Source organism: Dromaius novaehollandiae, chromosome 1, assembly GCF_036370855.1.
Source record: "Dromaius novaehollandiae isolate bDroNov1 chromosome 1, bDroNov1.hap1, whole genome shotgun sequence".
Taxonomy (NCBI): domain Eukaryota; kingdom Metazoa; phylum Chordata; class Aves; order Casuariiformes; family Dromaiidae; genus Dromaius; species Dromaius novaehollandiae.
In genome coordinates, this window is record NC_088098.1 from 71,968,037 (window position 1) to 71,993,435 (window position 25,399).

General features: G+C 42.0%; 1 protein-coding gene across 5 annotated transcripts in view; it reads right to left on the reverse strand.

Moving 5' to 3' along the window:
* Positions 1-25,399, reverse strand: part of ITPR2 (inositol 1,4,5-trisphosphate receptor type 2) — a 272,287-nt gene that overhangs the window by 14,337 nt on the left and 232,551 nt on the right. For 3 of the 5 annotated variants that reach the window (XM_026114016.2, XM_026114015.2, XM_026114018.2), the window contains 6 exons: positions 25,075-25,239; positions 22,668-22,863; positions 20,468-20,560; positions 15,294-15,421; positions 13,448-13,613; positions 12,011-12,171 (listed from right to left, as the gene is read on the reverse strand). In XM_026114016.2, coding sequence (XP_025969801.2) covers positions 12,011-12,171; positions 13,448-13,613; positions 15,294-15,421; positions 20,468-20,560; positions 22,668-22,863; positions 25,075-25,239 — 909 coding nt within the window. Of the gene's footprint in view, positions 1-611; positions 3,024-12,010; positions 12,172-13,447; positions 13,614-15,293; positions 15,422-20,467; positions 20,561-22,667; positions 22,864-24,270; positions 24,399-25,074; positions 25,240-25,399 lie in introns of those variants that run through there. The other 2 variants (XM_026114017.2, XM_026114019.2) reach the window with 2 other exon arrangements.

Consider the following 25,399-nt stretch of genomic DNA (forward strand, 5'->3'; position numbering starts at 1 on the left):
GATACACTCATTCAGCTGGTGAGGACACCACAAATTTTGGCCTGTTTTGGGCAATGCAAGTGCTGGTTTGATACAGTGATTCAGGGTCTAACTCCACTGTTAACCTCCAAATCATGACTTCTACTTCATATCTTTTATAGCACAGGATTCAGCTTCGTATTTGTTGAAATTTGTATCTTTTTTTACATTTAGCTTTAATTCCCTTGCCCTGTCACCTTGCATTTTGCAGGTACTGTCCATTTTCCAGCTTTAGCTTCAGTTTGATGTAACAGAATCTTGGGGAAATAGAAAGACTCAGCTGGAGATGCATTTTTCGCAGGCTTAGGACTTGACCTTGTTCTTAGCTTTACCCAGGTACAGCTGCACTGATTGCCATGCGATTGCTCTGGTTTAGGGTACTCCCAGAGTAGATGCATTTTGCATCCTAATGTTCTGCTCCAGGCCTATTTCGACTCTGATGCATTTTGTGCATTGTGCAGTATCAAAGGACAATTTAAATTGCAACACTTTCTTTTAAAATTAATTAGAAATATTTCCTATACTTAATGGGCTATAAGACTGCTGTCCTTCTACACAACGATGTCATCAAGCACATACTATACACCTGCATAAATGCATATACTACAGCATCAATAAGAGGAGAGGAAAAAAAATCTAGCTTTCTCTTTGAACTGTCTCTTGACAAAACACCACCGAGCAATGACCACCTTTCAGCCACAGGGCCTGAACACCAGCAACACGCTCTCCAACCTGTTTCCCAGCCAACTGCTGTGTTCAGACACTCGCCCCTGCTTTCTGCACATGCCTCTGCACCGGGAGCACCACCGCTTGCCCACACATGCGCAAAGGGCCAGCGGAGGCCTCTGGGCAGCTCTGGCTCTGTCTGGATGCGAGGCAGATCCCACACGGTGCCACACGCCTCCCGGGAAGCACAAAGCGCTTTTCTTCCCAGTGGCTTTGGGAAATATGTGGAAACCAGCAAAACGGGGCCCTCGAGGTGAAACATCTATTCGCTCAGGTTCATGTCTACCGTGCACTGTTTCCAGAGGCTGCACGCATAGATCAATAGGAGAAAAAATCCTGTTGGTACTTTCTGAACTGTTATCTGCCTGTACCGTGTTCTCATTTAGCCCTCTTGCTCGCAGAGCGAGGAAAATATTGAATTGGGTCCTCTGCACAAATCCGCTTTTTCTTTTCCTTTGTTTTCTCAGCCCAGCATTTAAACATGGTTTGCTCTGTTCAATTAAAATGCATTTTCTCTTGAGAACAAGCAGATGATCCGTTTCACAAACCCTGAGTTACAATTTTCCTTCAGCAGCACCCAGCAAAATGAAAAACAGAGACAAAACATTTTAATCACATGTGTATAAAATACAGAGGGTTCATTAAATATGTTTTAAAGTTGCCTGTTTGTTTTGGAGATTCTTTAAAGCTACTACTACACCAAACTCGCAGAACTGTAATGGGATTCCTGATCTATTGAATTTTGTAGGATGGCTGTAGTGGGTTCCATTATACATAAATTGGATGCAGCCAATTTGCAATCTCCAATATATACTTTTATCTCAAAATGCCCTGTGAGGCAATTGTGTAAAGTACTTTATCAGGGATTGTTGTTGGTAATATTGCAAGATTTCATGATGTAAAAAATACATCAATGTCATTTAAATTGAACAAAATGGTTCCTGGTTTTTTTTCTTGTATGGCGTTTTTTAACCATCTTCTCAACAGATTTGTTCAATAAATACTGTACGAAACAAACATTTTGCACTTTGTCCCACAGATACAATTTGCCAACCTGATTGATTTTTTTCTCTACAACTAATCTGATTTCTTTGGGCTGTATATCTTCTCTTTTATTAAAGATGATGCAATCTTAGCTTTTTATCATACACACATCCGCCAAACTAAAAGAGCAAAGATTCCACGAACCAGCCTTGCAACCAAATAGAAAAACCTGACACAAAATTCATAAAGCAGATCCCAAAAGATAAACAGCACAATGAGACCAAAGCGATACAAATTCAGTGGCTTATCCATGCAGAGGAATACAAGCCTGTGGATCTTTCTGCCTGCAGCAGACACAGGAAACAACCAACTTCGCCATATCAGCATCACCTTGTAAAACCAGCTCACATTGATGTTGAACCACCTCCCCCAAACCTTACGATCTCTGAACTGTGAGAACTCGGGACCAAAGGAAATTTTGGAGCCTTTTCTTATTTTAATTCATGGAGAATCTCATCGCAATGCTTTGAGTCCAACCGAAGTTACACGTAGGCACTTTTAAATGGTGCTCCTGGTAAGGCACAGCTCCATCCCAGGCCACATGCTCCTCAACAAAGGCATTTGTTGAGGCTTTTGCAAGCTGCCTGGAAAGTTAAGGGCTCCAGCAGCTGGCACGTGGAGGCGCGAGGGGATCCCAGAACCCGCCTCAGTAGCAAAACTAGTCTTTGAAGCTGAAATGTTGCTCCACAGACAGGTGGCCAAATCTTTCGAAGGCAGAGGAAATCAGGCTAAGCTCACAACTGAGCCACGATGCCACTGGGTCCAAAAAGACTAGTGCTGCGTATTACCAAACCACTGCTTCCAGACCTCAGGGGAAAAAACAAACCTTAGGATGAATTCACTTTGGGGGTGTTTTAGGCTCCACTCTGCAACCTGCAGTTACATTACAGCTTTTTACTCAGAAGGGATTTTAAAGGAGAGGGAGGGAAAAAACAAAAAAAAGGCAGGTTTGTGCTGGTGCTGGGACCTTTAGCTATTAACAAGCGCACGTGGGGCTGAGCACAGAGGCAGCAGGGACACCGGCACTGCCTCGTGGCATGGCCGTTCCCTCTCTGTGCTAGCAAGCGCAGGGAGGCTATCACCATTTCCTCGCTACACCCAGCAAATCTGCTGTGCGGTAACACCGGTGGTTAATATCCATCTTTCTCCCACTCCAGTTAGCGGCATCGGTTCTAAGGGGGCAGGATCAAATCCCTGGTTTGCAGTTGAAGCAGCAACAAGGTAGTTTCGCCTGTCTGGAAAAAAATATATATAAACTTTAACTCACTAAAGCATCAGGCTTTCTGAATGGGGTCCCAAATAAAGCTCGCCTTTCCCTCCATTTTCCCATACCTGATGCACCACCTAGCCAAGCAGGCCAAATATATTATTTATGGCTGCCTGAAGAGTCCATTCCTGCAAGATGCTGAACCCCTGAGGTAGGAAAGAAGGTGCTCAGTTCTCTGGTAGGATAGGAGCTTTGTAGAGAGGTGCAAAACCCTCACGTGATGCTAACTCTTCAATTTTTGAGCAACACACAAATGAGCAGGAAATCAGCTAATTAGGCATGTTACTGTAATTGCCTATTTTAAGAAGTAGAGAGGGAGGTGCTCAGCACTTTTATAAGATAATAATGTAGAGGCAAAATTGTATGGAGAAGCTAAAAATAATAATGAACTACCCACAGAAATGAGCGTTATTTTCTAAAAACAGGAAAAGCAACAACAGAAAAAAATAATTCAATGCCTAGCAGAATTAAAAAACAACAACCCTCAATCCATTCTGTAATGTAAAACTGGATAACACTCAGGTACATGAGAGGAGGGGAGCAAAAGCACTGACTGAACCTGTGCTAAGCATGACTCCAGCTCTGTTAAGTGACTCTGATACCCTCTGTGAATTTTAGACAGGCCTTGATGCAAACCAATTCCTGAGAAAAAAGACTTATCTCCGGGACTTGGCCCACCTAAGCCAAAGCCCTGAACTTCCCGGAGGGCCTGGACCCATTTGGAAAGAGACAGAGTTCTGCACGCTCACTCACTCATCTATTTTGAGCATAACAAAAAATGGGAGCAGTAAATCAGCTATTTAGGCATATTTCTTTAATTGCTTGTTTTATGAAAACCCAACTGCAGACAAAACCGACATTGTATTTCCTAGGAAATTAGCCTGTCAGTGAGACCTCAGATCTTATTTAGCACCCGCTTTTGTGCTATTGGTATAATTGCCATGGTAAGTAATTACTCATAATGTGACATGCATCGGATCAGTCTTTTAAAAGTAATTAAGCAAAAAGTTGCGCGGCTTAATGATATGTACATACATCTCACTCTTACAAGTTTTGCTTTGATAACATCTGCTACTTCTTGGAAGAAGGCCAGTTTTCATAAGTAAAATGAATCAACCATAACAATGGGAGTATTATTAGCTTCCCAAAAGTCATAAACTCTATACCCCACTCCAGCAGAGCATTTGGGTGCACAGGTCCTGCAAGCTTTTCTAAAGCCTATGAGTTGCCTGATCAGAAACTCAGTGATGAACGAGAATTTATGATAACGAAGAAGCCTTTAAAAACATAGTTTATTTATAGTGAGCCCATTTCAGAACTGCAGCTCACAATTCGTGGCAGATTTAGCTGCAGCAGTTGAAGGGGTCACCCCTATCAGCTGTGTGCACTTTCTCCCTGCTGATCATTATCCTACCTATAAAGAGGCAGCAGAATCAGCGGTGTGTCCTCTCCTCAACTAGTGCAGTTCACAGACTGGCACGACTTAAATGGCCATCAATTCTCACATTAATACTCTGAGCTGTGAACTGTAGCAGCTCGGGAGCGAACGAACCCATTGCCTGTCCTGCCCCTTCTGCTACTGTGGTGCTAAATTGCAGCAGAAGGGTACGGTGGGCAGCTGGGGGAGGAAGCTTCTTAAGTTGTCTAGCATAAATCATCAGAGTGCATCTGAAAAACGCTCAGAGCGTCTTACTGACATCCAAAGGGTCCCCTCTGCAGCATTAATGTTACCTCGGATTAACGTTTCTCCATTTTAGATTATTTTTAGATTCTACCTGTACTGTGTTTAGCGATTCTTGGATGCAGTGAGAATATCTATAAATTGGAGATAAAAATTAGCAGGGAAAACTTTCACCTCCAAAATCTGAAAAGATGATAGAGAACAGAACAGAAAAATCCTGGATGTCAGAAGTTTTCTTCTTCTCCAAAGAAGTTATATTTTAAGACCTGAGGTCAATAGCCCTTTTAGTAGATATTATTTTATTACATTCTTTGAAAAAATTTGACAGCAGTAAAGAACAGCTTGTTCTGCAAGCCCTGTTCCTCCTTGCCTGCCTGCTGTCAGACTACTCTTCTTTCGCTATGTGACACTTTTTCACTGCCTTCACCTCACCTGTTCATGTTTCCTTTGGCTCTATAGCTGGGTTTTGCTCCAGGGTGGCCCCTGAATACGTCCGATATCAGGGTGGGGGGCACCAAGATTCGGCATTGGTGACCTGACCTTCTGTTCAGTGGACAACCCTGGAGCGACTTCTCATGGCCTCACAGCGTGAAAGGAAGGGCAGGCACGACGGGGGCTCTGCTGGGCTCGCGGCTCTGGTTTTGCGGTTTGGACAGCTTGCTGCCTCTGCTGAGGTTGGCTAAAGCTAAGAAATCCCTTTGCAGGGGACTAGGCATGCAGGGACTATCCTCAAGGACCTCTGGCTCTAAGGGGGAGTCTGTCCCCCTCCCACAGGAGCCGTGATGCTGGGGGCGGTCAGAGCCGCCCGTGAGCCCCGCGGAGCGGCCCCGGCCGGGACCCCACGGGGTGGCCTCGGAGCAGCCCCGCCGGTAGCACAAGCCCACAGCCTGCCTTCCCCAGGAGAAGCGCGGCAGCATGCCCAGCCGCAGGGCCCCCAAGGGAAGGGCTTGTGGTGCCCAGCGCATGGAATGGGCAAAGCGACAACTCCTGTGAAGCTCGTTTGGCATCACTGTCCCCCGTCGCTTTTGGATTTAAAACAACTTTGCACTTCTGCGTTGCTAATAGGAAAAGACCGAGACCAGAGGTAGAAAGAAAAGATAGAATGGCACCAGCACATGGGAGGATTCAGTTCAGACCAATTTTTACAGATGAGCCACTGTTTAAAAAAATCAGAATTTTTCAAAGTGGGGAACATGTTTTTCCTCATGACATGGAAATGGCAAAGCCATTTTTCCAGGTACTGCTTTCATTTAATAGTTTTTAAAAAAATAATGAAAAAAAAGCTGACACTTTCAAAGAGAAACTTCTAAATGTTTGAAATGAGGTAGTTACAATAAAATATTTTTTCACTTTACCTATGACAGGCCAATGCTGTGGCACATAAGTGCCTTTAAAAGACCTGAATAAGTAAAGAAAATTGCTGTTCAGATTTGAAGGCTGGTGCTGCTCAACCTGTCTCTTCTACCTAATCCTTATAAAGTTGATGGAAATTTTGCTTTTGATTTCAGTGAAAGTAGTGGGATCCCCAATAGCCTCAAGAGATACTCAAGATTAGAGATTTGCCATTCAGGGAAGATAAGTTTACAGATGAAACAAGACGTAAAGGAATACTTCTAAGATACCGTCAGAGTATAAAAGGCTCAAGGTCCCACTGACCTTAATGGCAGCAGGACTGAACCTTGATCTTCCTCCTGAAGACTGCCTTGCTGTAGGGAGATGGCTTCACAACACAGCCCACTATCCTTTACTTTTACAAACACAGGCTGGTTTTAGAACCCTTTTCAGTTGATTGAGGAGTTATGTAATTGCACCAATTACATCCAATTACATAATTAGAGTAAATAAGTAATAATATAATTAGGTGCTGTAATTATGTAGTTATAACAGGTAGCACTAATGCTGGCAAAATCCATTATGAAACTTGCTAAGAACTGTGGACAGAGTACGCGAGAACAAAACTTTTGGGGCTTTGTTTGCTAAAGTCTGTCATTCTTCCAATGGGCAAATTAATATAATTACTATCTCTATATCCTTTTATTTTTGCAAATGAATGGAGGCACAAAGTAGAGATTATCTAATTCGTGTCTCCCTGATTTGCTGCAAAAAAATCAGTAAATAATCATCTACATGTTTTCCTTCTATTTATCTATTTGCAGCTACCAAAGCTTAGGTGAAATCTGCATGTATAAATCGCATCTCTGAAATGAGAAGTCTAAAAATTTGGACAATAACCTTCACTGTTCCAGTTATCACATTAAACTGTCTCCTCTGACAAATGGACAAAAGGAACATTCAAAGATTGCTGTATCGATATAATACAAGTTATGTGCATCTCTCTGGGTTTGCTAGTGATGGTATTTCTGGTCAAATGGGTCAGATAAGAAATTTTTCCTGCAAGAATGAAAATTCAATAGGGTACTCATTCATGCAATTTCTCAGTGCAAATGCAAGGCTTGTATCCAGCTTTTCAAAGTTTCAGTCTTTTGGGATATAGTATAATACCTGTCTCCCTTCAACAAAGAGGCCTGGATAACAAACAAATAATAAAACCTACTGCCCTGATTTAATATTCATTAATATTTCACCCAAGAACCAGTATATAAGGTAGTGTGCAAGAAGAATGGACATCACCGGAAAATCTGAAGTGCTTTATTCCTCCCAGTGTCTCCACACAGCATCTCTCAAAAAAGCTGGGGGTGTACAGACAGCATGTTGTTTTACCACGTTTTATGCATGATACCTTTTTCTTAAAAAAAAAAAAAAGTACTTTGCTTTATGAAAGCTGGATACTTCTGATTACTTCTGTCACTGCTCATGTACAGCACGATGCTAAGCACTGAAACAAACGCAGAGCTGCTGGGAAAATCACATGGGAATATCAGAAGTCTACAGCCTCTGTCTGTAGTCCAGAGGAAGAAGGCAAAATAAGTACCCTGCCCCAAGGTGTTTGTAGAGGCTAGAGACAGGCAAGCTAACAAAGATGCCTTGAAACAAGCCACCCCTGGATCAGAAATATAAGTGAACTTGGAAACCTGCTCAAGTATTGCCTTGGTGCAAGGGGAGCGTAAGAGATCACCTGCAAGTTTCTTGCCCCCTCCCCTCCTGAACTGGAAAACTGGGAAAGAGGATTTGGATTGGAAAACAATTCCTGTCCTTTCTAACACCTAGCCTTTCAAATAATATTCCAAAGCCAGAAAACCACATTTTCCTTTTTTCCAGTGGTGCTATCGCCAAACCTCCACGTGCTTCATCATTTGCTGGATAAATGATACAGAGGAAGACTCAGAGTCCTGTCATAGACCATCACATTTTGGGGTCCTGGTGGGTCGGGGCTAATGGAGAAAAGAGACAATACCAGAAACTGCAGGCATCTTCCCCGCTTAGTTAATACTGATACACTGATTTAGTTAATATACTGACTTAGTACTGATAACTACTCCTATGCTGTGCTTTGCCACACTTTCTAGAACTAGGCAAGTACAAATAAGCAGTTCCTAATTACTGCAGCAGGGGTAGGGAGGGAGGCTGGAGCTAAACTCCAGTTACTATTAGTGAAATTACTGCAGGATACTCCAAAATTTTGACCTACATATTTTTAAGGATGGGCCTGAGCCTTCCAGATTGGATTTGGATAGAAATCCTCTCAAAGTATTCTGGTTGTAAAAACACAGAATTTTGGGTTGATCCATTAAAGCAAAAGAAACAGCCATAAAATGCAAACTTAATTATAATAAAAACTAGTAGAGCTCAGAGAGCCTTTCCAGGAGCATGATTCATGGAACTTTTTCAGCCATATTCTGTGCTATCTTAAATATAAAATCACATTCTTGTTTCCTTCAAAAAGGTCCTCAAACAGCCATGTTCTTCCAATTAGCACACTTTATAAACGAGACCAAAGTTTTGTCATGCTGTATCAAAACTATAGCTACCTCTCCATCTTTAACCATTTCCAATTTATCAATCACCCACAGACCTTGCTGGCACATTTTCCTGTAAATTCTGACATTTACCAGTTTATCTTCTGCTGCCTTTAGTTCTAGCGACACTGTTTCTGGTAGCATTCTGGCAACAGCACCCCACTTAAAATTAGTAACTTCTCCCCTTTGCTTTCAGTTTCATGGCAAATGCACCTTCTGCCACTATGGTATCCATCACACCCATGAAAAATGCTTCCAAACAGCAATGCTGCCATCCTCCTCTTTGTCTATGGTGCACACTTTACTAACAAATACTGTCATCCACTGCATTTCTTGCATCTTTTCCTACATGTTGGGCACTATCTTATCTGGGTTGATCCAGCACAGGCAACTCCACATTCTCACCTTTGACTTTGAATGCTGCATTTCCCTCTGCCTTGAGCCTCTTCCCCCTGTATTTTGGATTCTCGGCTGAGTTGTCATTTCCCCATACACCCCCAGTCAGCTGTATTCAGTAATGAGGCAGTTCCACTGGCAAGTTGCAGTTCCCTTGTGAAAGGTTAATTCAGAGTCTGCCTGTCTTGTACCAGACCCTAATCCCAATCTAGTCTCTTATCAGAGACTCTGCTACCTCTCCCAAAGTAGCAGGAAAGGTTGTTCACCTTTCAGTCAGTCACAAAGTCTTAATCAGGCTCTCCCTGTGCCTTCAGGACAAAAATTGTATCTCATGCTTAGCTTCCACATGGGATGCAGTACATCTCACATACTTTTCATAATTGCCATCCCGTGTTTGAAACACAATAAACACATAAACTGCATCAGCACCTGCTGCTGACAGCTCTAAAACTACCTCCGAGTGTTTTCCTCTTCATTCTTCTTCTGGTCATTGAGCAAAGCTGTATCTCTACTTCTCTTCCAGTTGAACACCATACTTCCAGAATACTCCATTCTTCTAATCAGATTTTTTTCCCCATTTCTTTATATTCCTTGTACCATGTGGTATCTAGTAATCTCTCTGGCTCCAAGAGGAAAAGTTCTTTTTACTCACTTAAGCAGTTCCAATTGCTTCTGCTTCACAGAATTGGTATTTCTGCAGAACACTTTCCCTAGATTTTGTACTGGAGAATTTAAACTACACAAAGATACAGCTGCTAATCCCACACCAGCCACCTGCAGTTTGTTCAAACATTTGTTTCTCTTTTTTTTCACTCCTCCTCTCTCTTTTCCGTTCCCTGTAAGCTTTACATTCCAATTCTAGGTCCGTATATACATCTCCCACCACCCTGAACCAACGCTTGCTTTACAATATCCCCATAAGAAAAAAACAAGCCCTGCTTCAGAAAGGAACAATAATTCCAAAATCTTGACTCTTATAACCACTTAAGCCAGCAGCGTTCTGCCACAGAGGAGAAGGGGCTTTAAGAAATCATTTCAGCACTTGAGGCACACATGTTTTGGTGCTTTTTTGTTAATAGTTAGATATTCAAAGAGGAGTTACCACCATTAATGCCAGCATACAATATATTAGTGAATTGCATCAGAAAATTCCAACCATTCATGCCACAGGACGAATACACTTAGTATGAATATTAATACACCTCTTGGAATAAACATTAATACTTAACATAAATACTTTCAAAGTTAAAATCATACAAATATTATGGGCAGAGGAAGAAGAGAGTAGAGAAGGAACAGACAAAGTATGTCTCTACAGTCTAGAGACATTGTTGGTTCCATGAATTAAAGAGTATTTCTGAGATAAGCTAGAAATATTTTCATGTATTAAAGGGCAACTTGCCACTATATCTGAATAATTTCTTGTAAGGGAACAATGGATACAAGCTTTTGTTTTAGTTTTGTATCTCTCCCATCCTGCTGCAGAAGTGCAGATCCATCACTGCTTAACAGCAGAACTGGACCAAGCTGGGCAACGAGACTGCCAACTCAAAATTTCCACGGGCACAGGCTACTCCTCCGCACTCAAGCACTGAATTCCCATGCTCTGCCACACCACCTTTCCATGTAGTAGTAATAGCATTTACAAAAGCTGTATTTCACCAGGGCACTCAAGCATGCGCTCCTGTCCAAACACAAGCCATTAATGCAAGTTCTTCAAGGTAAGCTCTGCGTAAGCCTGTACAGCAGGAGTCATCTCATCTGGCTTTAGCCAACTTCCAATTAGGCATCTTGTCCAAACTAATCATTTAGGTTCTCAGTGGAGTGAGAAAGCCAATGCCCAGCTATCCTAGACACCTTTCTCAAGGCAGGATAAATCACCCAACTATCTGTACCGACAGGGAAGGGAGTTGGGATCTATTTAAACCATGGGCCTAACTTTTAGACAGCTAAAGTTAAAGGAGAATAATCCTCCTCTTGGCCAGACAGAGGACTAAAAAGGCACCCAGAATTTCACCAGTGAGATTGGGTCGTATATATAATCAAAGGCCTGAGGAAGGAGAACAGAGCAGATACTCTGCATAAGAAATGAGGTCCCAGAAAGGCATAAACAACAAAGCCTGGTGTGCATTTGACTACATCCTCCTCTGGGAGTCACACATATGCCAGCTCTGCAACCACAGACCCTGGCGCAGGCCCTTAGCAGTTCTGTACCTGCCAGGAAATCCAGGAGAAGAAAATGCTGCCCCAGAATATCGTAACAGGTAGGAAGAACAGATCTCTTAAACATTGCTCTTTGTGGGAATGCTTTGCATTTCCTCAAAAATGAACCCCAAAGCAGGGTAGCACTGATAACCCATCCCTCTCTCTCACTGGAAGAAACCCTCTTAGATAGCAGGCAGGAACTGAGATGTAATTGAACATCTCTCCGCCCCACTGTCATCAAATTTCTCTCTCTGACTCCAAGTCATACTCTCACTGCCTCATGATGCAGTTTCTGTAGTTCTTCAAATCCCTGCAGCAGCTCTTCTTGGTCTTTTCAATAGTTTGCTCAGAGCAGTAGTAGGAGAAAGTGCTAGCCCTCCACACTGACCCTGTGTTTCACTGTTCAGCAGGAGTTATTATTTTTCTGGACAGCAGCCCAGAGATACTGGACAAAGCAGCAGCAGTAGCAGATGTTATGATGCATGCTCTTCTGACTCCGGTTTGGCTAATGAGGCAGAGGAACCCACAGAGCATGAGAGCACGAAAGCCAAAGTAGAGGCTGTGGTCTGTGCCTTCATCTTTTTCATTATGTTTAAGACTGGGGCTTTGTTGCAGACTAAGACACGTGAAAAGATCTTTAAAAATACAGATCGATGCCTCCTATTGTTAAGTGAGAGTGAAAAAGAAAGGTATTCTCTGCTCTAGCTGCAAGAAACATCTCTCAGTTGCATAAAGCACATGCCCAAATTGACTTACCACAATCATTTGTGCCACATAGCTCTCAGGACCAGTGTATTCAGTTGGATCTTTAACTTTGACAAGAACTATAAAGTACAAATAATGCCACATGTTGTGTTCTGACTTTATATGCTCTTCAAATGAAACTGTCTTGTTATCAAATTTGTCTCTCTCCAGTCCTGCGGAAGACATGAACATAATATGGAAAAATAAGCTTAAACATAAAAATGCTCAAATCTGTTAAATACGTTAAAGAAAGGAACCTAACTTAATTTAAAGGATCATAAATTTGAAGGATCTTAATTTAAAAGCTATAACCACATGCAGTAACTGTCAGGCAAGAAATTCCAGGCCAGAAGGCATTCCTGACAGAATTCTTTCAGTGCAGTGTTTATTCTCTTTTGTGATATTTCCTCTTAATAGCAATAACAATATAATAAATATGTTACAGTTTTACAGTGCCTTCTATGCTGAAGGCTATAAAGTGCTTTACAAGCTTTGGCTCTGATTCTTTCAAAATGTATACCAGTTAGCACACAGCGTGCAATCCAGGTCCTGATCTTGCTAAGATTTATGCACATGCTGAGCATCAAGCATGTGAATAGGCCCACTTAAGCTGAGGTGGGATTGTTTGTGTGCTTAAACTTAACAGTGAGGGTGAGTCTTTGCAGCTCTGTAGTCACACAGACTTTGCAGAGCTGTAGTCATAAGATTTGGTTTTTTGTTTTTTTTGTTGTAACCAGTTAAATCTCTGGTGGAGAAGGCCATAGTCAGGAAGGATTCAAAAATGTTTTCCTCCATGTTACAGCTTTCCTCCCTGGATCTTTTGTGGCACCTTCCACAGACACTAAAGCCACTGTGCTCTGCACAATGTTCATCCCTGCCAGGACAACCATGCAAACAACACCCAGCCTATAAAGAAGCAGGTATTTCTAAAGTCCCTTAGGGAAGTGAAGGTCTTCCCCTCTTTGTGAGTGCACCTCAAAATAAGGGTGATTCATCTTTGGGTTTTGTGAGGATGATTTCCCTTCAACTTCTTTGTTCCCTGTCCCACATTACCTTCTGAAACAGGCAGATTTTGCTATTGTTACCCTTCTGGAATCCACTGTGCTGTGAAATAGCAAGCTGTACTTTCATCTGCATCATGCTTTGCGAAATAAAGTCAGCAGCTGCACCATCTCCATTAGTGGCGATGATGCAAGCGTGAGACACAGCTCTTCTCCCTCAGATCCCGGGTGGAGACTGGGAAGCCACCTCTTGGCAAAGTTATCTTTCGACTCCTAAATCAACCCTGTCTCCTGCTGTGAGGGAATAAATTTGCAACCAAACTCTGACAGTTTTACACACTTTCATTGTAGAAGATAACCACTCTTTAGGTTCACACCTTATCTGTTGAGGAGTATTTCATTTTATTCTTTTACTTATCAAATGTCTCAATAGCTCAGTAATACCTACCACAGATGAAACAGGTTGTCTTTAGTATTTCCTCTTTTTTCTGCTTTTCGCTCCTGAGATCAGCGAATGTATCAATGATGACTCCAAAGATTAGGTTTAGAACAATAATTATGACAATGAAATAAAACAGAAGATCATAAACAACTCGCGCAGCAAACAAGGGCTCCTGAAACAATAATAAGGTTGCAATAAGATATAAAAATAGCACACCTCTAAAATATTAAACAACATTTTCACATTAGCTTGAGTGAGGCAATGCATAAGAAAAGGCGTTCTTTTTGCATGCCAAATTCTGCTGGCCTTACTCACATAAGAGGGATTACCTATATGACTGAGCAAAGTAGTACTGGCCTCATACGCTCCTATCTCTTTGGGACTCTTGTTGTCCTTTATGCTGTTCCACAGAGCACAAAGAATAGACTTGCGTATCAGATGCAGTGTAGATGCACTAGGGCAGTGCTCTACCGAGGGTAATTACCTTGCTAGTACAGTGACAGGGATATCGAGTTTCTGGTACCCACTGAGTACCATGATAGATCTCCCTAATACTGTGTGGTGGCATACAGGGATATGCTTATGGTATGTCTTTGCGGAATATTCCAGATTGATGCCAAGTCTGCTCGCTGAACAACGGGAAACTAGGGGAGCATGTGTGCAGGATGCCAAGACCAGGCTATTACCCTCTGCCCCCAAGCAGGGCTTATTAATGGTTTTGGGGCTGTGCTAGTGCAGTCACATGGTTCTGAGCTGGCTCAGAGGGGGCAGACCAAGCTCACGTCTTTCTGGAACACAACACGGGCATACACACACGTATGCACACACACACATACACCCCACTCCGCACTGCTGGTATTCTCCATGTCATCACCACTTCGTGCCTTCACATCGTAGCCACTTGCAAAGGCTGGACTGGACTCTCGTAACACTTCTAATAAAATACTAAGGGAGCTCTGTGGCAGACAGGAGGCAGCAGTCAGTGCAGGAAGCAGGAACATTAAACCCAAGTCCTATTCTTCACCATGACACTGACTTGCAAGTCACTGATTTTCTCAGTTCCCCACATGTTCATGGGGATAATAGTGCTATCCTTGGTGAAGTGTTGTTATATAGTCAGCATCACATTACTGGTAAGTGGCAAGGGTCATTTTCAAAGCCTGTAAGTGTTTACAGACTTCATGGGGATGGACTACGGTTCCTGCAGACTCTCCCAGCCTATGAATTAGGACCTAGATTCCTAATACCAGAGCAAGAAGCTCTTTACTTCGGACATGAATTATCTGTATTTGGACCCTTGCAAGCCCTGCTGAGATTCCACATGTGAATTTAAGCCTTGTGTTGGAAAAGCACATGCTTGCAAAATTCTGTTTTGACTTTGATGCTAGTGCAGTACAACGCTCCATACAAATAAAAAATAGGATCTATTTCAGGGCAGATGCTAGGTTAAATCTCAGCTAAGCATACACCCTGTGTATTACAATGGAGAGTCTTGACATATATTCATTAATCAATCCCTTCTGAAAGTTTGCATTTATGATTCCTGTAGTAACAGAAAACTGATTCAATCTGGCAACACTCCTTAGCAGTGTTGGAAGGTTATAATATGCCCCAGATTTCCAGAAAAGGTGAACTACCACCTGGTGTTCCCTTCTTCATGTAACATCACCACAACAAGCCCAGCTTTTCCCATTAAAGGTTCCATCTGGGATGTAAAAATTACACGGATAAATCAACTGTGTGACATTAGAGCCAACTAGATAAAAATACTGTCTATATCCTCCAAAAATTGACTTTGGCATTTATGAGATGCACAGGGAGTAACACTGCATTTCCTCTGACAAACACTTACGTCTTTGGAAGGCTTTCTGAGCACGTCTCCCACGCCACCGCCATTTCGCAGGCCTTGGTTTAATACTGTCACAATGCACATGAGCAAGGTGTCACAGGTCCTTTCAATTCCATCCTCCTCTTCCTCACCTACAGACAGGAGGAAAAGAGCTTTATGAATCACAGCATCAGACGGTCACTTCTCAAACAGAGAAAATACCCTACCAGAGAAAGTGACTGCAATACACATCTGCCCCTCATATTCTCCAGCTGGAATTTCAACGATCATCCCTATCCATTTGCACATCACTGCTGGTGACATACTTAGGCATAGCAGGCAATTTTAGCCTGAAGAGAGACAGAGAAAATCCCAAACAGTTCACCCACTAGCAACTCTGTTAAGGGCCTAGAGCTGCCATCCCTATTCACGGGAGTACCCTTTCCTCGCAAGTACTCTCACCAGTTTCACTAACATGCTTTTCCAGTGGGCCCCCTAAGTGCACAGCTGACATGTAGAAGAGAAGCAATAAAAACACAGAATTAGAAGCACATTCATAAAAGGATTGTCTTCCTGTGAAATCATTCCTCTACCTACTCATATACAAGCCAAGGCATGTTAATGTTTCAAACCATTAAGGAGGGGCTGGCTCTTACATGAGTAAATCTGTCCATGATCTTTCTGCTAGAACACATGCCTAAGCGCACGCCTGATAGACATTAAACGAAAGACTCACATTGACCTCAGCCCGAAAACTTGGATTCTATTCTTTATCTCTGCTACAGGGCTGCTGCGTGGTTTTGGCCGAGCCACAGAGGGTACTATTGTGCGGGAGGTATCTGAACGTGCCGAGGAGCTGGGCTGGAACACCAGTCCCCGGAGTGACTCTGCTGCCGTGGCCAGGATCCCTCCCACCATGCGCTCCCATGCTGTGGCCGCAGCAACGGCCGCCTTTTGAAGAGCCCTGCTTGAGTCTTTCCCTGCATCCCGCTGGCTTGCACTGAGGGTCAGGGCCATAATTGCCATTTCTTCTGCCCTCCTTTGCTTTTCTCTTTAGGGATACATTTGCTTAAGCTGCAAAGACAAAGATTCTCCCTTGGGTTTGCTCCATGCATTTATTGTAACATAGTTTAATAAATAACTAGTTCTGCTGCTGTAGTTAACTGAAGCTGTGTATTTAACAGCCCCAAACCACCACATCTGGAGCACTGAGATAGACTCTGATAAATTGAGTTGACTGAAAGCACTCAAATTACAGATAAGCAATTTGGATTTAAAATAGGCTCCCAAACTGTGGTGTGTGTGTCACGATTGGTATTCGCAAAACAGAGGTGGTATCTGCTGCTTTTGCCACTGCTGATTTTGCTATGCAAGCAAATTAAATTAAAAAGAACTCCTGATTTAAGCAATTCTTAGCAAAAAGAAAAGCAAAGGCAAAAAGAAAAGCAAAGGCAGGCATTGGGGTAGATATCCCTGCTAAACTATAATGTCATTATGGCCACTATTCCCACTAATAACTCCACATTTAAAAAATTGCTTAAATATAGAAACTGAAAGGATTGAAACGATGAAATCTTTTTCTCTCCTTCACATCTGGAAATTTTTTTACTAGCAGTGTGATCCTATTCATACTAATTCATCTCCTCTGCTTTGGTATCCTGCCCTTATTTCCCCTTTCCAAACATTACTCTGTCACTTTTTTTTTAAGCTAGTATCTATGCTTGAGAAAGATGACAGGCCACAAGAGAAATAAAAAACCATTACAAAAGCCACAGCTTCTATTTCATTTAGGTAACTAGAGAACAAGATTTCCACTGCTCGTGCGAGTGGGGTCAGGTGCTGGAAACAGCAGATGGTCAGATTCTGGCATACGGCAAGGATAAACCAGGGCTGCGAACTGGAAGCTGCAACACCAGAGAGAGATATCTGCTCAAGATAGTGACCTGCAACTCTCCCTGTCCACTGAGCTGCAAATTCAGAGCAAGCCCATGCTTCAGAGCAATGCAAGATACTGCTCATCAGCTGACTGGCACCGTCTCACAACAGCGAGAAGCATCCCCCTTAGTTTTTGCCTCTGTAATTGGGGAAAGAAAAATATCACCTGACACAACCTGACTCCTGGAAAACGCTGCCCACATTTCACCCAGAAGAGCAAGCTCAGGTTGCTTTTTGTCAGGGAATGAGACTGCCGACAGCCCGCAGTGGGCAGAAACCTCCAGGGCAGTAGTGCAGGCTGCGGGGGCTTCCACTCCCACACATGGAGCTGCGAGGGCTGTCTTCAGTCTGGAAGCCAGGTAACCCTACTAGCACAGTGGGCTCATAGCTCAGGCTTAGCTCGTTGACACAGACTATGCCTGTAATATCAGTAGCAGTGGATCTATAGAGCAAAGTGGTGCTAAGGACCCGAAGTCCACAGTAAATGCTGTTTAAGGGGTTTTACTTGGGACCAACTCTAGCCTGGTTTGTGGCTAGAATGACCGTTAGTGGCTGGCCAGCTCTTGGTAGACTCCTGCAGCACATCATCTGATTAGGCTTAATCCAAAGGGAACCCAGGTTGAGCACTCTCAGATCACCCCACAATGTCAATCACAGTGCAGGAAGTGGGAGGAAAGGGAGTTTTGCTTCAAAAATCCTGATCTGAAGGCCCACAGCTTACCTGTTCTGGGCCAGAGCTCCAAGACAAGCACAGGCAGGACTAGTGCCCACATCTACCAATCTGAATTTGCCAGAAGCAGTGCCAGGCCAGGGATTGGAATGAACATTTGAAAATGTCCCCCTTTACAAACAGTTATCTTGTGCATCCTTCCAGCACTGGTCTTTATGTGCTAAAGAGCACAAAGGGAATAAAGCTAAAGCCATGTACTCTGTGGAAGTGAAGTTCCTTTAAATGGAGTATGTCTTCCAGCCCTACTCTCAGTAGCTAAATATTCACTTCCTTCCCTATAGATGTGCACTGGGTGGAGAGAAAAAAACTTCTCCATCCCATCTCCTCCACCTGGTCACCTGGGCTTGGCTATATGCACATATAACCCTCCTGAGGGCAAGAGGAGACTACTGCCATGCCAATCTATTTAAGGTGCCAATCCAACAAAACATCTGCTTATGTAACTTTAGGTGCAAGCTGCTCCACCATTCCAGCCCGACTGCTCCTGTACTTAAAGGACTGAGGGAGGCGAGGCAAAAGATTTTTACACCAACAGATCAGCGTAGCAGTGCAGAGGCAGGCTGCGGAGAAGGGATGTTCTCCGAGCAGAGCAGACTGGCTCCCAGTTAACTCCCTCACCTACATGAGCAATGACTGAGAACACGCTCAACCAGTGAAACTCAAGACAGAAGCACAGTTTCATCATAACAAATGATTAGCAGTGATCCATTCTGAAAAGCAAGATATTTACATCTCTGCACTGGAGCTGAGACAGCACTGAGAGCATTTCATGTTCCCTTCAGACAGTCGCGGACTTACTTATGCGGCTATGACACGAATCCCCCCAAACCTCAGGCTGAGCTGCCTTTGCATTGCACAAGGCTCGCGCTTTTGCCAGAAGGCAGATGATCTGTCTCAGGAGATGACAAAAGGTAGAACAGTGCTTTTTGACAGCTGATTCACTGGCTAAAACAAGCAAGATTCTTGCTGAATGTTGTTTTTTAATGTTTTTTATACTGGATGTATGAAACTCTTCCAAGATTAAGTGACAGTGCACTTGGATCTTTTGTATAGCCCCCTTTCATTATTGTTTAATTCCAAAGAAACAGTATCCAAACAATAGGAAATGTGAGATTTCTATCATTTAGAGAGCTTGGCAAAAGCCACATTGCATCTCTTTTGACTGATTGATTACACTTCGAATGTAGCAGTTTGCCAATGGCTCATAGACTGTTTTCTCTATCTACTCAGACAGTTTCTCACTTTGCTTATGAGGCCCATTTACACAACAGCTGGGGGAAAAAAAGCCTACTTTTACAGCCCTCTCCCCTACACCCTTGATCCTAAAAGCTCACGAATTCTAGTGGGAGAGTAAAGCATGTGAAACAATGTTATACTGGAACACAGGACAGGAAGGGACCGCCTATGTCCCCAGTTTCAGCCCCCAGCAACCACAGGCAACTGTGGCAGTAAATATGCCAAGCCTGTAGACCATCCACTGTGCGCACACCCACACAGCACAGACCACAACACGCTAAAACAAACTTAACATCTGTAGTGAAAGACCAAACACCACAACTACATTGTGCCATAGGAAGACAGTAGGAGAGACAGAGTAGCGCCACTATCAAAGGTCTCTGCCTAGCTAAAAAAAAAAAAAAAAAGGCTAAAAACCTCCCAGGCGATCCTGTAGCCCCACGCTACAGAAGTGGACGAAGCACTCCGTCAGCTTGATCTGGGGAAAATTCCTTCCTGACCCAATATCTGGTAACTGGTTTGACCCCAGCAGGACACAACAGACAGCCCCTTTATTTTAACTGAGAGTATTTTAGGCTGACAGGATCCTTCTGACATACATATCAGACTCATAATGCAGGTATCAAAGTAAAACCAGATGGACTCATCTGCTGAACCCCAGCAACTAGCTCTTTGCTTGCCACAAGCATGAAGCAATGCATCCTCCTTGACAAAACAAGGCTTGTGACAGGCTGCATTCCCTTGCATTTCCCACAAGCTATGAGTGCCCAGATGGACTGTAACCCATGCTTGGCTGAGCCATGGTAACTTGTTAAGACACAGTAACTTGACCCGGGGTCTGGGCTCTTACATATTCTGGCTACACTGCAACCTCTGCCTAGATGCATGTAAAAAGCATATGCAAATGCTTGCTGATGTATGCTACACAATATCAACTTATGTGGTCCTAAAATGGATCTAATAGCGGCTCTCGTGCAGGTCAGGATGATGCAGAACAGCATCAAGCTTTCTGTCTCAGCAAAGTCAGCTAGAAAGAAACAACCTGTACATTCAAACATAATGATTCAGCATGCTCTTTTGATAACAAAATTAATGTCAATGCAGTTGGAAATCAGGTGTAGGAAGCACTTGCATTATAGGCAAGTTGCCAGCTCAGCTCCAAGCCTTGCAAAAACTGAGTGCTTCTAAGTTACAGTGGTGATCATCACTTTTCATGCTGAGAAAAGTCTCTGTAATAACAGCACACAAATCCCTCGGTTCTAATTGATCGCCGGTTTGGGGGAACTTTTGTACTAACCTGGGTTAATAAGTGGGATGCTTGTAGAACAGTTCTCTTTTGCACAGGCTCCCATCATTGATGTGAGGGTTGTAGTGGGGACTTCACCAATACCTGAGGAGAGAGCAGGATCTTCATAAAAATATAGATATTGCAAAACCTGCCCATTGATACAAAGTTTTATATTGCTACTTTCTAGAAGCAAGTCACTGATATGAAAAGTTGAGAAGTAAAAGCAGGTGAAATCATACCACCAATTCCCCCCTCCCCAAACAGTCAGCTTCAACAGCTCAAAGCAATCACAAGGAACAAAAACATAATTTTATATTTACTGTATATCACAGCTATTCCCATTTCATCTCCTGAAATTAATGAATCTACATCAAATGCTGCTACTTCTGGCTAGAACAAAATATATTCAAAGGAAGAAACAACTGTCAGATAAGAAAATAATGTCAGCTTTAAAACCATTAGATAAATTATTCACAAAAGCTGACAAGAAGGACACCAAGCTGATGTTCAGTTATACTGAACATAGAATATTTAAGAGTTTTCAAGGATTATAACAGTTTGGTACTCATTTGTAAATATGTATGGGTTTGAGTAAAACACTAATTTAACATTCCCAAAGTGGTAAATGTGTACATCAGCTTGATTTTATCAAACCAATTTTATCTTGTGCATCTACAACAATTTTCTGCATTTCAAATCAGAGATGCAAAAAGGTTTAAGGAAAAAAAATGAAGGCAAAATCATACAAGCAAAATAACAGCCTAAGACAATCTGTGTAACACAGGAAACAGATCCACTCCGACTTTCTCTTGTAATACTTTATAAAACAAACTTTTAAAGTACTTGTCTTGGGATCCACAATGTTTCATCATACAGTATCTCATCAAGATATTTTCTCGATGAAAGTCTGATCAGGAATGGCAATGTATAAAGCCAGCAATAATACATATGCTCCACCATGAAAATCTATTAAGAACTCAGCAGAAGAAACACAAACACATATGAACTACCGAACTGGATCAGAGCAGTGCTCCATATAGCCTAGCATCTCTAAGAGTGGCTAAAATTATTTTTTAAAATGAAACTTCAGACCTTAAGTCCAGCTCCAAAATCCACAGTATGTCAACACGAGCCACCTTAGCCTTTTTAAGGCTGCCAAAAAACTGGCAAAAAACAAGGTGTGTTAAAGAAATCTATCTTTTTTGTTCCCATATAATATCAAAATAGCTATATGGGTACATCACTCTCCTCCTCCATGCTCACGAGTCTTGAATGTGCTTTGCCTTGTTTGTGTGCATTAGGTCCTGAAATAATGAAGTTAGGAGAAGGCTGGCAAACACAGAGCACACGCAGCCTGGGCTGGATCCTACTAGCTGTACTGTGCTTGTGTACAGTTCTGAAGAGCTCAGCATTTGGGAGAATCATGCTGCTAGGAGTTTAATCACAAGCTATTCTCAGGTATTTCTACACAGACAGTTACTCCTCTGCCCATGCTCCCAGCAGGCTGGTTGGCAGCATATCCAAAGATCTCAGCAGACCAGATCTGGCTTTTGTCTAGCAAAGTGAGCTGGTAACTCTCCGGCCACACTGGTACATCTTTCATTCCAGAAAGTTGAAATCCAGCCCTGTGCAAAAACTGATTAAAAACCTCTCAATGATTTTACTGAAGCCAGTATTATACACTAATTATTGTGTTTGTGAAACATGCGATGAATTTAAGAGTTCTTCCTGGAAATCTCCAATCAGCAGAACTGTGGATTCTATAACAAATTTCTTATGAAGTTTAAAAAAAAAAAAGGAATGAATACATCTACTGATCATGTTAAGATCACATGCCTCATGTGCAATACACAAAAAATACTGTGATCTGCTTTTAGGGTGGAATATGTACCAAGAAAACCCACTATGAGCTGCTCTTTCAAATACTTTGGAAGTGTAGGGAGTTTTTTGATGTTACCACAAGTTAACAGAGAAAATGCAATAAATCTAATGTGAGTGTGATATTTTAGTATTTCAACAGATAAGCCTAGTTTAAAACAACCCTACATATTACATTTTACCTAGAGATTTAACTTATTACTAAAGCATATAGAGCTAGTTCTGCTCCAACAGATAAAAAGGCAAAATTCAAATTTCCTTAGAAGAAAGTTGGGTTAGACAGACAGAAAAGATATATATCAGGAACAGATTTTAATGCAAAAAACAATACCTGTAACAGGAGTCCTGATTTTCAGCCTGTCCACCTCCATGATAAAGTCATCTTTCAAGAACAGGAACCCGATGATGGAGAAGAGATAAACTAGGATGAGTGCTAGCACTGCAGTGAGGATAATGGAACGACCATTTCGGGTAACACTTTTTATCACATTTAGCAAAGTCTCCTCTCTGTAAACCAGATCAAACAGCTGGGAAAAGCAAAGCATAGAGGAAAAATGAACACAGGGAGGCAATATATAGGTGTTACATAGGAAAAAATCCTGAACTATGGCAACATACATGTGCCATATCCAAAACTCTTCATAAGCACCCACATCACACTGATTTCAGTGGGAGCTGGGCATGCATACAGGAGGAGAGAATCTAGCACAAAGTCAGAGATTTTAAGAGAGATTACAGTAAAATCTAAAGTTAAAAAGCATATATGAGATGAGAGACTGATCCAGACTTGGGAACTGGTTAGGATCAAGACTGAGTTGTTTTCCTCATATTCAAAATAGGCTAGATTAAAATCTGAAAGCTGTGTCTCCATATTATGGATGAATCTACATCTACAAATTAATTTTTCACATTATCTCCCATCTGATAAACATACATGGGGTGGATCTAAAAAAAGCACTCATGCATTCAAGTCATTACATGTACGTAAACTGTTTCCTTGAGCTCACGGGACCATGTAGTAGTCATTCACATGTGCAAGGATTAGGGCCATCTCCTTTTAGGGCAAAGTTAAATTCACTGCACTGTTTGTACAAAACTAGAAACTTCTATTCTTCTTTACCCAACCCTATCTGCTTTCCTGGCATTCAACTTTAAAAGGTAGTGTACATTAAGATACTATTTCTTTTAATGTCAAAGGCCTAAAAATAACAATTAGAAGCAAAAAGTGTTCTTCAAGAAACTACACTTTTTTTTCTTTTACAATTCTATTGATGTTCTGTAGTGCTTTGGACCTTATCTATAATATAGGTATTTCCACTTCAAAACACCCAGATTACAGATATAAAGTGACACATAATGATTTATCAAAATGGTCCACAGAAGAACATATTAGCCACAATTCACAAGATCTAAAATGCACAGCCTTGTGAAAGGATTAACAATAGAGCAAGAAAGAGAGAAGACAACTACCATTCATCCCATACCAAATAAAGCTTCAAATGAGTAACAAATATCAGAGTTTGGGATATTTGCACTACAAAGTGAACATCTGTAAGTAACTAGGGAATGCTGACAATTGTACCATCCATCCATGTACCATCATAGACATTTGTCAATAGCAATCATTTATAAGCATAACTACATACAATGTTTCTTGCACTACTTGGCACGTTGGAAAGTATTTTAAGATAGCAGTCACTTTATTCATTGAAGAAGTAACAGATGATCTGGGTGTGCATTTTTTAAGCCAAGTGTCAATTAGCAGGAGAGTTAAATCCATTGGAAAAGGGTCCTGCAACTAAACCCCCCAAAACTTGGCTCTTTTGAAATCTATCCAAGCTCTAAAGTTGACTTTAATGTCAAGATCTGGACCTGCAAAATTTGACTTCAACCATAGCTCTGCCAGAGTAAGGACTGAACCCCTGAAAACTTACATGTGCTATGAAATGCCGAGAGCTCACCAGTATTCAGGAAACCAATAAAAATACGACAGCAGATATAATGGAAGGTGAAACCATGTAAATGGCCACAGTTCAGTCAGTCTCCCTGAAAGTTTCACATGCTTCAGCATAAAACAGAAGGATTAGAAAACAAGAGCAGCAAAATACCTTTTAATGCTATTCAGCATGAAGAGAGCAGTTAGCTGAGTTTAGTATAATTTTGTATGATTCATTTGCACTGCACCTGTATCATATTATAAAAAGGCATTCCATCTGGGTAATGGCAACAAAAGAAAATAAAAGTGGGATACATTAAAAGTGATGAATCTTCCTGCTGCACCAGCGGCATGCCATCCTCATTCTCCAAGTGATTTTTTTTTCATTAGGCCCTAAAGGATGAACCAAGGAATGGTATCCTTTGGTATAGGTATTATATACACAAAAGTGAACAACTCTTGTCTGGAAGAGATTACTATCAAAAGAAACACAACTGACACTATAGGAACAACATATACAGAATACATGTGCACTGAGGAAGAACGGGAGAAAGGACAGGGCAATATGACAATTTTCTCAAAAGAAATGGGCAAACATTCATCTCTGCAATAGAGATAAAATAAGTCCTAATAGAAACAGGTTCTAATGAAAACAGCAGCTCCTAAGGGGCACCAACAGAATGGTATGCTAAAAATACACATGATTTGGCTTGACTGTCAGGAAGAAATTGAAGACAGCTGCATGTGTAACGGTATTTTCTATTTTTGCAAAGTTTTCCCCTTCACAGAAGCACATACTTACCAGGAAACTATAGAAAAATTCATGCACGCAGAGGCCTAGCATGCAGACCAGGACATACGCTACATGATAGAGGAAAGCCATGTCCATGATGACCGCTCTGTAGCCACGAGTAAATGTTCCACGGTTCCCAACAAAGCTCACCAGAAACACTATTTTGTTACAAAGCTGCGGGAGATAACAAAGGCTAGGTTTATTCGATCAGAAGAATATAGCTTTTTATTGTTTGTACTGCCATAGCATGTGAAAAGTCTAGATAAGTTGCTTTGACTAGACGTTCAACCTCTAGATGGCTGAAGCAACATGAGCTAAATCCAACTCTCAGGGT